Here is a 12,861-nt window from a genome sequence, read left to right as displayed (position 1 = left end):
CGCCCCCACCAGTTAGCAAGCACTCCTAAACAGTTGTCCATTTTTCAGTGTTGAAATGCAACTCTGCTGGCTGCTGCAGACCTAAGCACCCTACAGGAATAAGCCCCATTGAGCTAATGGCATTACTCCGGAGTAAACAAGTTTAGAAGTAGTCGGCAATGCTGGTCTTTGTTCCTTTGCACCCTTATCCGCCAGCCCGCCAGGAGGGGCTCATGCAACCGCACTCACGCTGACCGGGAGGGGGAGGGGGCATTTGTCAAGTCCTCGTCCTCCCACAAAGCTATTCCTGAGTAGTGAACAACGAGCTGCTGGTGAAGCAAAGCAGGAAGCGAACGGAGGGTCCGGGCTCTCCCTGCCCTGTCACCAGTGCAGTCTGTCGGCTGCTTTGCAAGAAAGAGGTTCTGCCTCCCCCCCCCCTCGTCGGCGCCCCCCCCCCCGGCTTTTGGCGCTGCTATCTGACAGAGTCAATCACCCAAGCTGCCAGGCAGCAGCAGGGGAGGAGAAGCGGGGGGGGGGGGGCGGAGAGGGAGGGGAGGTGGCTCCGGTTCCTGGTGACTCTCCCGCTTACTCATTGCTGGGCGGTGGGGGAGGGCGCACCTCGTGGTGGAGGAGGCAGCCGCGCGCTCTCCTCACTTCGCCCGGCGCTAGTTAAACAAAGAGAGAAGCGGCGGAGTGAGCGCCCCGCTCAAGTTACTTGCATCTTTCAGCGAGAAAACTGTCAGCTCCGCACACACTGGACGCCCTTTAAGAACCACTGCTGGGAAGGGGTTTTTCCCCCCCTTTCTCTCTGGCTTTCCTTTCCCAAGTGTCCTCCTTCCTTTCTGAAAAACGAGGAATCCTCGACTATTGGCAGAAGGAATTTCCAGGGGACGAGATGAAAACTAAAAAAGGCAAGTAAGGTTCTCGAGAGTTGTGTCTCTTCTCTGCGGTCGTGTCTCTTGGGTCGAAGAAACTCTCTCGCTTTGCCTGCCTCGTGGTGTTGCTAAACAATTGTTGGGAGGGGACTGGCAGTGTTATGCCTGACACTCTGCTCCCTTCGCTGTCGTTTCTGGAAGAGATCCCCCACGCCACTCTTTCTGCGCCCGATCCTATCCTTTTGTGTAGCCTGTGTCTTGAACGATAATCGAGGAGGTTTCCCACCCAGACAAAACACGAGAGCTGCTGCTGCTGTGTGTGTGGCTGCTCCCGCATCTCCATGCTGTTGGCGCCCTGTCAAAAACCTGTTCCAACTGCCTGCTTTGTGTCCGGGCAAAGTTTTCTCCTCCTTATGGCCTCCCTCACCTTTAAAACTGCTCCTTTTCTTTTGTTCTTTCCCTCTCTGCTGTCAAAAACGGAACTTTCTCTTTTAAGGAGTCAAGAACTTTTCTCACAGTGCCCCCTTTCCTTTTAAAACCCTCAGTACCATTCTTTGAGCATGGTGGCAAAAGGACTTTCTTTGTTTGCGATTTTCGGATAGGGAGGGGGTTCTTGAGACAGAGGTGGAGCCATTTAAAATGCTGTTTTTAAAAAAGTTTTCAGTGTACTTTTTCATATTTTAGTCTTGTAAATGCACACTTTCTTTTTACAGAGAAAAAATAAAAGCAAATTTATGTAATTCTTTGACACCTAGAATAAAAAAAAAGTTTGGGTGCAAAAGATAATTTTATAAATCATCTCATTCCACTGTTTGACAGGGTGGCTTCCCTCTATTTTTAACAAGATTACCATTGTTTGCATTGGTAAACTTTAATGTGGTTTGCCCCAGTAGTTAGCTGCAAGTTGAGATCTTGTTCCAGTCTTCCTGTCTTTTATGCATTAAAATTTGAAAACTTCAAGACAATTGACTTAGTTTTACACTTTGGTGCTTTCAGAATCATTCAGATTAGCCAGTGTAGATTTTATAAGGGAGCACTCCAATCAGTGGAGTTTTCCTTTACTATGCAATGCTTTGTATTCAAACAGTCTGCTCTCTTGCCAAGAATCTTGGAGCAGTTTGTATTTGCTCTCAGATTTCTGAGTTCTTTATATGCACTGCAAGAGTGGTCTGTTAACATAATTTGTAGTTTTCTGAGGGAGTTTTGGAACTGAATGCAAAGGGCACAAAGGAAACTGGTTTCATACAAAGGGTACAATTAGACAATAGTAAAGGAGTAATGTAAGCCCACAACAGATGAAGAGAATACCATTAAGGACAAAGATCTTATGACTGTTCTGCCCAAACAGAGTGACTTTAGGCAACATTTGTTGCACATCAAGGCCGGCTATTGGTGACTAAAAACAGTTGCATCCCAGCTTGTGAATTTAACACTTTGTACAAGTAAGTAGCATTATTGGAGCTAAATAAATATATAAATAAAATTCCAGAGTGAATTAGAGTAGTTATTTTTAGAACATTCCTCTACTCCCTCTATTTGAACAGTGGTAGGGAGCTGGTTTCCTGTCTGCTGCTTCCATTGTTCCAGCCCTAGGGCAGCTGTTTCTGTATGTGTGTGTTTAGACCTAAAACTTAATACATAGCTTTGGCTGTTTCTGCATCTTTTCTCCAGTGTTTAATAGGTTTAAATGCTGCCAGGTGTTGTTTTTAAATTGAGGAAAAGTCACTCTAACTCTCTTGTAAGTTTAGGTAGTGTAGAAAGTCATGAAAAGATGCCATGAAGCATGATGGAAGACCTCCTCAGAGGAAAATACCATTTTTAAAGCAACATGTGACATATGGAAACTGTAAAAAATAGATTGCAGACACCCGAACCCTTAAATGTGTTTTCTTCCTTCTATATCTTGTAAATGTTTAATTTCCAGTTTGCACACATGGTCAGGTTGTTTACTTTGAAAGTCTGAAATTCTGCTTATGTTATGTTACAATCCTAATAACATTTTACTTGGAAGTAATGATCAGTGAAACTAATAGATTGGATTGGGGTGTCAGTTGTAGATTCTAGTTTCAGATTTTTTTAAACGCATGTATGACATCTGGGGGGGGGCACTAAAGTAAAAAATAAGCCCAATTGTGGAGGTGTTAGTTGCTTCAAAAACTAGAACATATACAACAATTTTTCTTCTCACAAGCATGTTTTCACTGTAGTTTATATAGCATACAGTTGACACATCCTGCTTACCCAAATGGTACCAAACCTGTTGATTGTAAGACTTTGCATAAATCATAGTCCTGAATAGATTGTGGAGGGAGGGAGGAACGGGACAGTTTGATTAGTTGTGAAGGCAGTGGGAAAGCCCCTGTTTCTCAATGTTTTAACTATTATTTTAGGAACTAACTCTGGGTAACTTCTTTCCTGCTCTGTAAATCATAAGCTTGATATCTTTCTTTGTTTTGCCTTGATTACATTTGTGTAGAGGCTATACAACCCAGTTTTTTCTTTAAGGAAGTTTTTTTTAATGGAACAGGCTTAAATGGAACAAGACGGACTGAACTTTCTTTACATTGGGGAAGTTTATTATATTACATATTTAGACTTGATTTGAATCTTGCAAATATAGATGTATACTAGAGTAAGATCTGTGGGTGAAGTCTGGAAATCTTTTATTTTAGTATAAGAAAGGCAACTCATCTAGAGCTTCACAAGTATGCAAATAGGGAGATTTCTGGATAAAGCAGTCTGGCACATTTCTTTCTTTCTTTTTTTGCAAAGAATTGGCTCTCTTTGAAAGCTATCCTTGTAGATTTCAGTTGGAACATCTGGTTTCTACCACTTCCCCTTCAGTACTTTTTTTTTTAACAGGACAGCTCTTTTATCTGGCCAGTTTTTAGATGAAGTTATCCAGCTTCTCCAACATTGTGCCATTCAAGGTGTTAATTTCTCAGACATTACATCTGTTACATGTGTGGTCTGACACATAACTGTATGATGTTATTTCTTTTCTGTTATACAGAAGATGAAAACCATTCATTTATACATAAAGGTGACATCTGATCTTGCCAACATAAATACATTTTTGACAAGCTGTCACATAGTGTGTATGTCTAAAATAGTTTTCAAAGTTGAGATATACAAACTGAACCCTAAACTAGTTGTTACCATGCACTTTATACCTGATAGATGGTCCACATAGCTGCAAATTTTAATCTTATGTACAAAATAGATTAGAGCCTTGAAAAGAAAGACATGAATTATGCACATCTGAAATATTTGGGTAAGGCCTACTATTTGAGGCATGTACTTGCAACTGCTGACATTAAATTAGTGTGAAGTAGCACTCAATGCAGAGGGACAGCCTGGACCCTGTATATTGCCATACATTTTGGGAACAGGAGTAACCAGTGGGAGACTGGGGGTGTGTGTCCAGCTGTCAGTGGTAGTATGACATCATCTCAGGGGCAAACTAGAAGTGATGTCAATCCTCTCTAGGAACTGCTGGAAATTCTGTGGTTTCCTAAAAAGTATGATGCCACAAGTTTTCCTGGAGGTGACATAATGCCATATGCCTGATGGCCATTTAATTTTATTTTCCTTTTGCTGTGTTCCAGAGCAGTGTGAGAAAGGGGATGTGAGGGCAGAGAATCTTCTTTCCCAACAAGGGGGCTGGAAATCCTACTTGGGACCCCCCAATTGTTTCTTTTATAGGGCTTAATGAGACCCAAAATTAGTGTCATTTAAGGGTAGCAGGGCAGGGTATGGAGCCTCAGGGCTTCTCTTGCTTTTTCTTGTGATTTGAATACTGGCTAACTCAGGCCCCTTCCGCACACGCAAAATAATGCATTTTCAAACCACTTTCGCAACTGTTTGCAAGTAGATTTTGCCATTCCGCACAGCTTCAAAGAGCACTGAAAGCAGTTTGAAAGTGCATTATTCTGCATGTGCGGAACGAGCCTCAGTTTCATCAGATCTCAAAAGCTAAGCAGCCCTGGTTAGTATTTGGATTGGAGTCCACCAGGAAATACTAGGGTCACTATGCAGAGGCAATAGTCAACTACCTCTGAACACCTCTTGCCTTAAAAAACTTATGGGCTCACCATAAGTTGTCTGGGACTTTATGACAAAAATAATAACCTTTTTTTCCTTAAGGGGAATCACTTAGTTTTATTTCAGATAAACTCGAAGTACAATTGTTTTATAAACTGAAATTGTGACATGTGTTCTGAACTTGTCATTGAGGGATCTCAAGTAGTTTCCATTAAAAAGGGGCAGTACTTCTTTAGCTAGACCTGAGTGTTTTGACAAAAGCCCCCCCCCCCCCTAACAGTTAACACATGAGACTGGCTGGCTAGCCGGCATGCCTCTTAACTATGCCCTGTTAAAACAGGAAATCACAAGCACAGTCTGATTACTGACAAGAGGAAAAACCAAAGCTAGCCTGTAATCTGCACAAATGCTCCAATGCAAACAGAGTCATGAGAACACCAAAAGCAGCCTTTGCTCTGGTGGGGTATCAGCTGGACACCAGGAATGGATCCATTTCTTCCAGATGTCTGTTGCTGCAGCCTCTGCAGGGATCTGGGGGCTCCTTGCTGGTAGAGCAAAGGACTGGTGCTTCTTTATGGAAAACAGAGTGCTACTCTGTGAGAAGCTGCATGGCAGTTTTCTACAGTTTAGCCAAAACCTGTTTTGTATCATTAACCTCTTAGCAGAGGGAACATGTCACAATAAGTAAGCAGATCAAAGGGCAGGTGGCACTGCTGGTTTGTTCTTGCTTTAATTTTATTTGTTCTTTTGTGAGTTTTACAAACTTTTGTTTCAAGGGAGGGGAAGGACAAGAGTTTAACTTCAATTTTTTTCCCTTTGGGGGAGGCACTAGAAAGGAAGCTCTGTGAATGTTCAGCTTTTTAACATTGTTTTCCAACATGCTCTTAAAGTAATATTCTGATCTAGCCAATTAAAATATTTTAGCATGAGTATTTACCTCAAGGCAGGACCTGTCATGTAAATACTTGTGTAAAATGTGTGTTGACCTGCTGACTTGTCTTCTTTTGCTGCTTTCAAATCTGCACTGTTCCTGACCACACCCCCATACAATCTAACTCCAGGACAGAGTTTGCCATAATGCACTCATCTCTGCCAATTGCAACTCTCCATATCCATAAAAAGGAGGTGTGGGTTTGGGGTGGGGGGGGGGTTAGGGCCTGTTAAGGGAACAACACACTACAGATGCTTCATGATGTGCTACATAGCTTGTTTGTATTGTTGTGTCGGCAAAGAGCACAAGCATTTTGTCAGGTAATCGAGCTGAGTCATTGCACAAAAAAGAATGAAAGCTACAACAGTAAGTACAACTGAAAACCCTAGGGGAGAATTCCATTACCTCTTGGATTGCCCTTTCCAATTGTGCTTGCTGTTGTAGGGTAGACATGAATGTGGTCTCTGAGGTACAGCCTGTTTGGAGGGAGGTGTACTGGTGAGTAAAGGAAGAGACTGCTGATTTCCCAGAGAGCAGCACCTGAGACCTATGGACATCTGTGCAGAGCAAAAGAAGTCAAATCACTCCTTCCTGACCCCCCTGTGCCATGCACGAGAATAAAAGAGTAAATCACCTGATTATTTTTCTATTCCATGTGCCTCAGCCTAGTTCCACGCTAATTCCCCCAGTAGAATCTCCATTAGTGCCTAGACTTGGACTTTCGTCAGTGGGAAGTTGCAGCAACCATACTTTAAAATTTACAATTCTGGGTGCCATTTATTTTTGTCTCCTTGCCTTGGCTCTGATCCTGCAATGCAGAATTGAATCCTAAGTGTTTGGCCATCCATGTTAATAAGCTGATAGGAATGTTTGGTGTTCACTGACAGAGATGGCAAATGGAGGAAGCAGCTTTAATTGTTACATGGTGAGAACACTGAATACTTACCTTGGGTCCCTTGTGAAGGAGAGACATCGTTGTGAAGACTCTCTGCATGCATACTACTATACTGCCATCAGGACAGAACCAGTCCCTCAGAGAGCATAGGATTCTGACCAAATTTTACTTCATGTTCCTAAATTTGAAGTACTTACTTACTTTGAAGTACTCACTTACTTACTTACTTAGAAGTACTTGCTTACTTATACCCTACCCTTCTCCCTAATGGGATCTCATCTCTTCTAGTTTATCTTCACGCAGCCATGTGAGGCAGGTAAGCTGAGCGTAAATGACTGGTCCAATGTTATCCAGCAAGGTTCTATAGGTGAGAAGGAATTTGAACCCTTTCCTCTCAGATCCTAGTCTGACACTGTAACACTGGCTTACCTATACCTCTGTAGTATTGTGTTCTGCTACCACAAGGAGGCTTGGATATAATACAATCCCATCAACTGACTGAAACTGTAAGGATACAATTGCTGTAACAGACTTATGTGAATGGTAGGGTTTCTACAATTTCTGATAGGATTAATACACAACCAGGTTTTGTGCTGAGGCCTACAGTGCTGTTCGATTTGTTTCTTCAGATGCTTTGATTGTAATGTTAAGCACATTTACTTGGATATGCATTTTACTGAAGTCAATAGAGTTGCACTTCCAAATCAGAGAAAATAATATTAGCAAATTAATATTGCTTATAACAGTATAGTTGCAGACTGATTGCTTAGTTGCTATATATAAAATGTTTTAAATAGGATAGTTGTGCTAGATTTCTGTATGAAGCTGACAGAATTTCCATAAGGAAGTTGAACTTGAGTATTGAGATATAATAAGGTCTGTGCTCCAGTTCTAAGATTTGCAGCGCCAGCATAAAAAAAAGGTTTAGAATGAAGCATCCCGACTGTTGTGTCAGTGCAGTGTCTTGTCTGATACACACTACGTTCATTTTTCTGGCACATATATTGAATGGGCCTCTCGGGAATAAATCAGCTAAAGTTCCAAGTGTTCAGTATTGAGTGGTTTGTGAATAAGACTCTTCATGAGATGTGGAAAGATCCCATAAACATATCACATAAATGGAATAAGTGTGTGGCAATTTGAAAGCATCAGTAGACAGGAAATGGGGCATGACTGGTCCTCCAGAAAAATGAAATGAGTATGAAATTACTTGGTGCATGGGTTTTTCAGGCAATGTTTTTCCCTTTCCTATTCGGTTAGCATGATTTTGAAATGATTCCAAAATAGCCAAAATTAGTGCCTACTTGAATGCCTCTCACCTTCTTTTGTTAGTCTTTTGAGAAGAGCAGGTTATGTTTAAAATGCTGAATGCTATATTGAGATATTTAAAGGTGTCAGAATAGCATCAATGCCTAGTTCATGTTTTATCCTTCTTGATAGTTGGCTTCTTGTCCAACCAGGAAACTCTTGGATTTGAAGGGAGGGAAAGAAGCTGGATGAACACCTACCATTGCTGGCTAATCTTTGATATAATCCTGGCAAATGATGCAAGCTATTCTATGTATGTGGCCAGGTGGCTGGTTGCTAAGGAGACTAGTACACTTACGAATACAGAACCATATCCCCAGAATGCAGGTCATTGGCTCCAGCATTGTACACCAAATAGGAAGTATACAGAATGGTTCTTTTTAGTGTGTACATCACTTTGCTTTATTGCAGAAAGTGAATAATAAAATGTTGCATGCGTGGATACAGCAGAAGTGTGATGAGACTGTTCTGTTTTTATCACAGGTGCTCTTGTTGCAGTCTCAGGTAGTGAGACTGATGATGACGACAGCATGGATATCCCCCTGGATCTTTCTTCTTCTGCCAGCTCCATCAAGAGGAAGAGACGGGGTAACTTGCCCAAGGAATCAGTTCAGATTCTTCGGGACTGGCTATATGATCACCGCTATAACGCCTATCCTTCAGAACAAGAAAAAGCACTACTGTCCCGACAGACACACCTTTCCACACTACAGGTATTTAAAATATGTTGATGGAAGTTTAAAACAGTGTTGTTTGGTGTGGTAGATTAGTTGGTTCTTAACTTTGAAAAGCACTATTTGAGTTCCACGTCTTGCTACATATTCACTGAGGTGGCAGCTCTTTTTGGAGCTTTAGATTGAATTTTGGGAGGGCGGGGTCTTATTCAGGCCAAAGGATATGCACTGCTCTCACACAAAATTTGCAGTACTTTGGATCATGTCTACCATAAGCTGCACCCCTTTTACATGTACCAATGTTAATCTCCTCTCTGAGTACCATGTGGTTTAATTTTTAAACCCTGGTTTACGAGATGTGCACAGCTGCTACAATGACCCTGGTGGCTCTGAAAACAAAAGAGCAGAGTAATGGTGGTGGAGACATGGAGCGTCCGTACTCTTTTCAAGATCTCTGAGTGCAGCCGTTTTCAGCCCACGTTTTCAAACACATCCCTGAGTGGTTTTATGTGTAAGAAGTTTTTTCCAAATAACTGAAAATATGTACCTGTGTGTGTCTGTACTTTTTTTATTTACTTTGGCTTAAAATTTAAAAATTAGTTTCTGTTCCCAATTCTGCCTGTGACCAGGCATGGTTCTGGTCATGCTTTTGTTTGCTTCCTTTTCTGCTAGGAAGAGGAGAAATTTATTATCCTCTCTGTTGCAAATGCTTAGTGTTTTCATAGATATGCAAAACAGAGTTCATGGCAGCTCTCAGAGTAGTCTGGATATGGGTGCTTACATGCAGGCTGCAAGTAAAAGGGGTAATTCCTTAAGTATCTTCTGCTCTGTTTTATTAAAGTAAGTTTCAGCCTTGCAGAAGAAAACACTAAGAAAGCTCCTGTTGACAATTCAGAAACCCATGGCACCCGGTATCCATCCTCAAGTCCATTAATTGTCTGCTTTTTAAAAATAATTATTTGCAGCCTTGAATATTGCAACTGAGGAAGCCCTTCATGTTAAAATAAATCACAAATGGCTAAAATGCACTTGTGTGCAAAAATTTGTGACCACTTTGCTAATATACTTCTGGGTTTACCACTTTACATCATCTTGTAGTTCTTGGAGTTGTTGGTATCACTACTCCCTGAGAATTGAACAGTTTACTTCGCTGCATGGCCTGGGGGGAGGGGGAACCTACCTTTCATGGTAAACAAGCAAATGACTGTTGAGCTGTCCTTTATTGCCCAGGAAACTGGCTAGATATTCAAACAAGAGCAAACTTCTTCGGTGAGGTAATCTGGTGTTTTGCTTGTTGACACAGTCAGTTGAACAGGGCAAATCAGTAACTGTTTGTGGGCGGAGTAACTCTTTTACAGGGCAACATTTTCCTGTTGTTAATTAATCTAAGCGTATTGAACAAAGGGTAATAATTTAACATATGTACAGAGCTGAAAGCTAAGCCTCAGTTCAGGCTAAATAGCCTTCAGATGTCCTGAGGCACTTGAGTAAGCAGAAAGGGTTGGGAGAAGCTGAAGAAAAGGAAGGGCTTTGAGTGAGTGTGCTGGAGCTTGTCTGCCAGCCTTTGTTTTGTCCCACAGTTAAGGAATCTGCTTTGAAGGGACTGGTTAATTTTAACTGAACTAACCCTAATGGCATTTAGTTTGAAATGAGAATGAAGGCAGGAACTTAGCTGTTGTTGTATTCTCAGGTCTGCAACTGGTTTATCAATGCACGGCGTAGACTTTTACCTGACATGCTGAGGAAAGATGGGAAGGACCCAAATCAATTCACAATCTCAAGAAGAGGGACCAAGATGGCTGATGGCAGCCCGGTGGAATTCTCCGTTGGCACAAAAAACTGCATTCCACTGATTGAGGGCTCCTATCTCTCTGGCAGCCCAGGACTAAACAAGATTTGTAAACCTTCTTCCCCGGCATCAGTTTTGGCTCGACCATCAGTAATATGCCACACCACAGTAACTGCACTGAAAGATGCTCCTTTCCATTTTGGTCAACCAGCTGGTACAGGTCAGACCCCAGAAGACCTGCAGCAGGCCTTTCCTGCCAACTTCACAGACAACTGTCTTATATACCGTGAGGATGCGTCTAAACTGGAATCGAGTACAAATGCACAGAATGGGCTTTTCAACACCCCTCCTCCTACACCTCCAGATCTCAATCAGGACTTTAGTGGATTTCAGCTCCTGGTGGATGTAGCTCTGAAACAGGCAGCAGAGATGGAACTGCAGGCAAAACTCATGGCATAAATCCCTCCCTACTTTATTTTTCTTCTCCCCTGGCAGGGATGTAATAGAAATATGTGGCAATTGTCCATGTCAGTATCAAAAACTGACTGCATTTTTTAAAAGTAATCTTATTTGCACAAGGGATTGTTGAGATGAAGCTTCCTGAAATGGTCTTCAGTGGAATATGGTCATTCCTAGAATTATAAATGTAAAGCTACTGTAGAAACAAAACGTTTTTCTTTTTTTTATAATAAATGTTTCTTAGTAGGTTTTTCATAATGTGAGATGGTTCCCAAGGTCATGTGATTTTTTTGTTATTGTTTTCATTGTTTCTTTCAGACTGTGCAATATTTAGTGACAAGATTAGTCTTCATATCATTCCCGTGTGGAACAAAATATACCAACAGGCTGTCTTAAAACAAATTTCAGATTAAAAAATGAGTTTGAATTTTGATTATTATTATACTTTTTCATGATGTAATAAAGTATTTTCTTTAACATTTGATTCACATTGAGTGTTTTGTTGAACAGGTGTCAGTCTTGGAAAACAGCCTGTTGTACTGCAGTATAGTCAACCCCCCTTCTGCTTTCCTATATGTGTACATACAAGCCAATAAGAATTTTTAAAACACTCCTTGAACATTTGGCTTAAGTGTCAAGTTTTTGAAAGCAGGATGCCTTGAATGTATGGTACTGGAGCTACAAAGAACCAGAAAAAGTCATTGTGAAAAAGCACTGCTTCCCATTTCATTAAGTACATTGATATAGGGATTTCCAGGAAAGCAGGGAGTGCTGGGACTTCCCATTTGTCAGTGAGAACCTAACCATGCATCACTCTAGTTCTGACTCTGCCTCAGGTTCCGTCAAGCCAGAGGTGTATTGGGTCTTCTGTACTGTGAGTACCCAGCAATTTTATTTGTTTTGCAGAAATTCCCCATGTATTTTTTTTACCCCAGTCTGTTAGGTTGATTGGGACAAGGGCACTCCACTGGTAGAGTGGATTTCTGAGGTAATTTGGGACCGTAGGTGGGTTTTTTTTAGGAAGTGTCTGCTGACTTGGTTTGCTAATGTGCAGATGACAGTGTCCTCAAACAGTGACATTTAGCAGCTCAAGAGTTGCCTGTAAGGGCTTGTGAATGACAGATAGTTCCCCCCTTAAAACAGCCACTGGTCTAGAAACTGGAGGCTGGAGCAACTGCAAGCCACTTTGAGTTCAGACCTTGTGCCAGGGATGGAACTAGAGGGTCTGTTCTTTCCAGTTAATTCTTTCCTACAGCTCCTGAACTCTCATCCCAGCACTGTAGCAGCTACTGGGAGCAGAATAAGCTAGCCACATATAACAGAGTGCACCACTAGCAGCCCTGGCAGCTACCCAGGAAACGAGAAAGCTGGCCACAGTAGGTTGCTTCACTGTATTCCTTCCTAGCCGTGCAGCACCGTGCAAGTAGCTTTTCCACATGTGCATTCTCACACAGCCTGATTGAGTTCTACTATCACCACCACATCCTTGCAGCAGACAGTTGTTTAAATAGACAATTGAATCAACCACAAATAAATGCTGTGTTTTGATAAAAAAAAAATCCTCCTTGTTGCTATTTATCTAAGTAGTCCCTGGTGGTGCAAATGGATGCCACTTAGTTTGAATAGGCAGTATCTTTGCTCTTGCATAATATTGCAAAAACCAAATGCAAACCAATTTGGCAGGCATTCATGGCTGTTTGGCAGAAATCGAATGGGATGAGTGATTGGTTCATCTTTGACTGACACATTCAAATATGGCAAGTTCAACTGTCAAACATATTTATAGTGAAAATTGCTTCCCTAATTTTCTTTGGATTGTGTTCACCCGAAAATCATGATGAAGCCAAATCAGAGAAAACACAGCAGCCCAGGCCGTTTCCGCACGGCCAAAAGCAGCGACGCGATGA

At 41.8% G+C, this 12,861-nt stretch overlaps 1 protein-coding gene across 2 annotated transcripts; it reads left to right on the top strand.

Annotated features, from left to right (window-relative positions):
- Window positions 1-313: 313 nt before the first annotated feature.
- TGIF1 (TGFB induced factor homeobox 1) lies at window positions 314-11,431 on the top strand. Of its 2 annotated transcripts, XM_048508415.1 has the most exons (4): window positions 380-398; window positions 536-890; window positions 8,516-8,745; window positions 10,397-11,431. In XM_048508415.1, exons 2-4 carry the CDS (start codon window positions 875-877, stop codon window positions 10,952-10,954), a joined length of 804 nt encoding a protein of 267 aa, XP_048364372.1. In that variant the 5' UTR covers window positions 380-398; window positions 536-874; the 3' UTR covers window positions 10,955-11,431. The 2 variants fall into 2 exon arrangements, with proteins under 2 accessions (XP_048364371.1, XP_048364372.1); XM_048508414.1 differs by having other exon boundaries at window positions 314-890.
- Window positions 11,432-12,861: the final 1,430 nt, after the last annotated feature.

Source organism: Sphaerodactylus townsendi, linkage group LG09, assembly GCF_021028975.2.
Source record: "Sphaerodactylus townsendi isolate TG3544 linkage group LG09, MPM_Stown_v2.3, whole genome shotgun sequence".
Lineage (NCBI taxonomy): Eukaryota > Metazoa > Chordata > Lepidosauria > Squamata > Sphaerodactylidae > Sphaerodactylus > Sphaerodactylus townsendi.
Note: the sequence above shows the minus strand (reverse complement) of the source record. Positions and strands in the feature narration are given on the sequence as shown.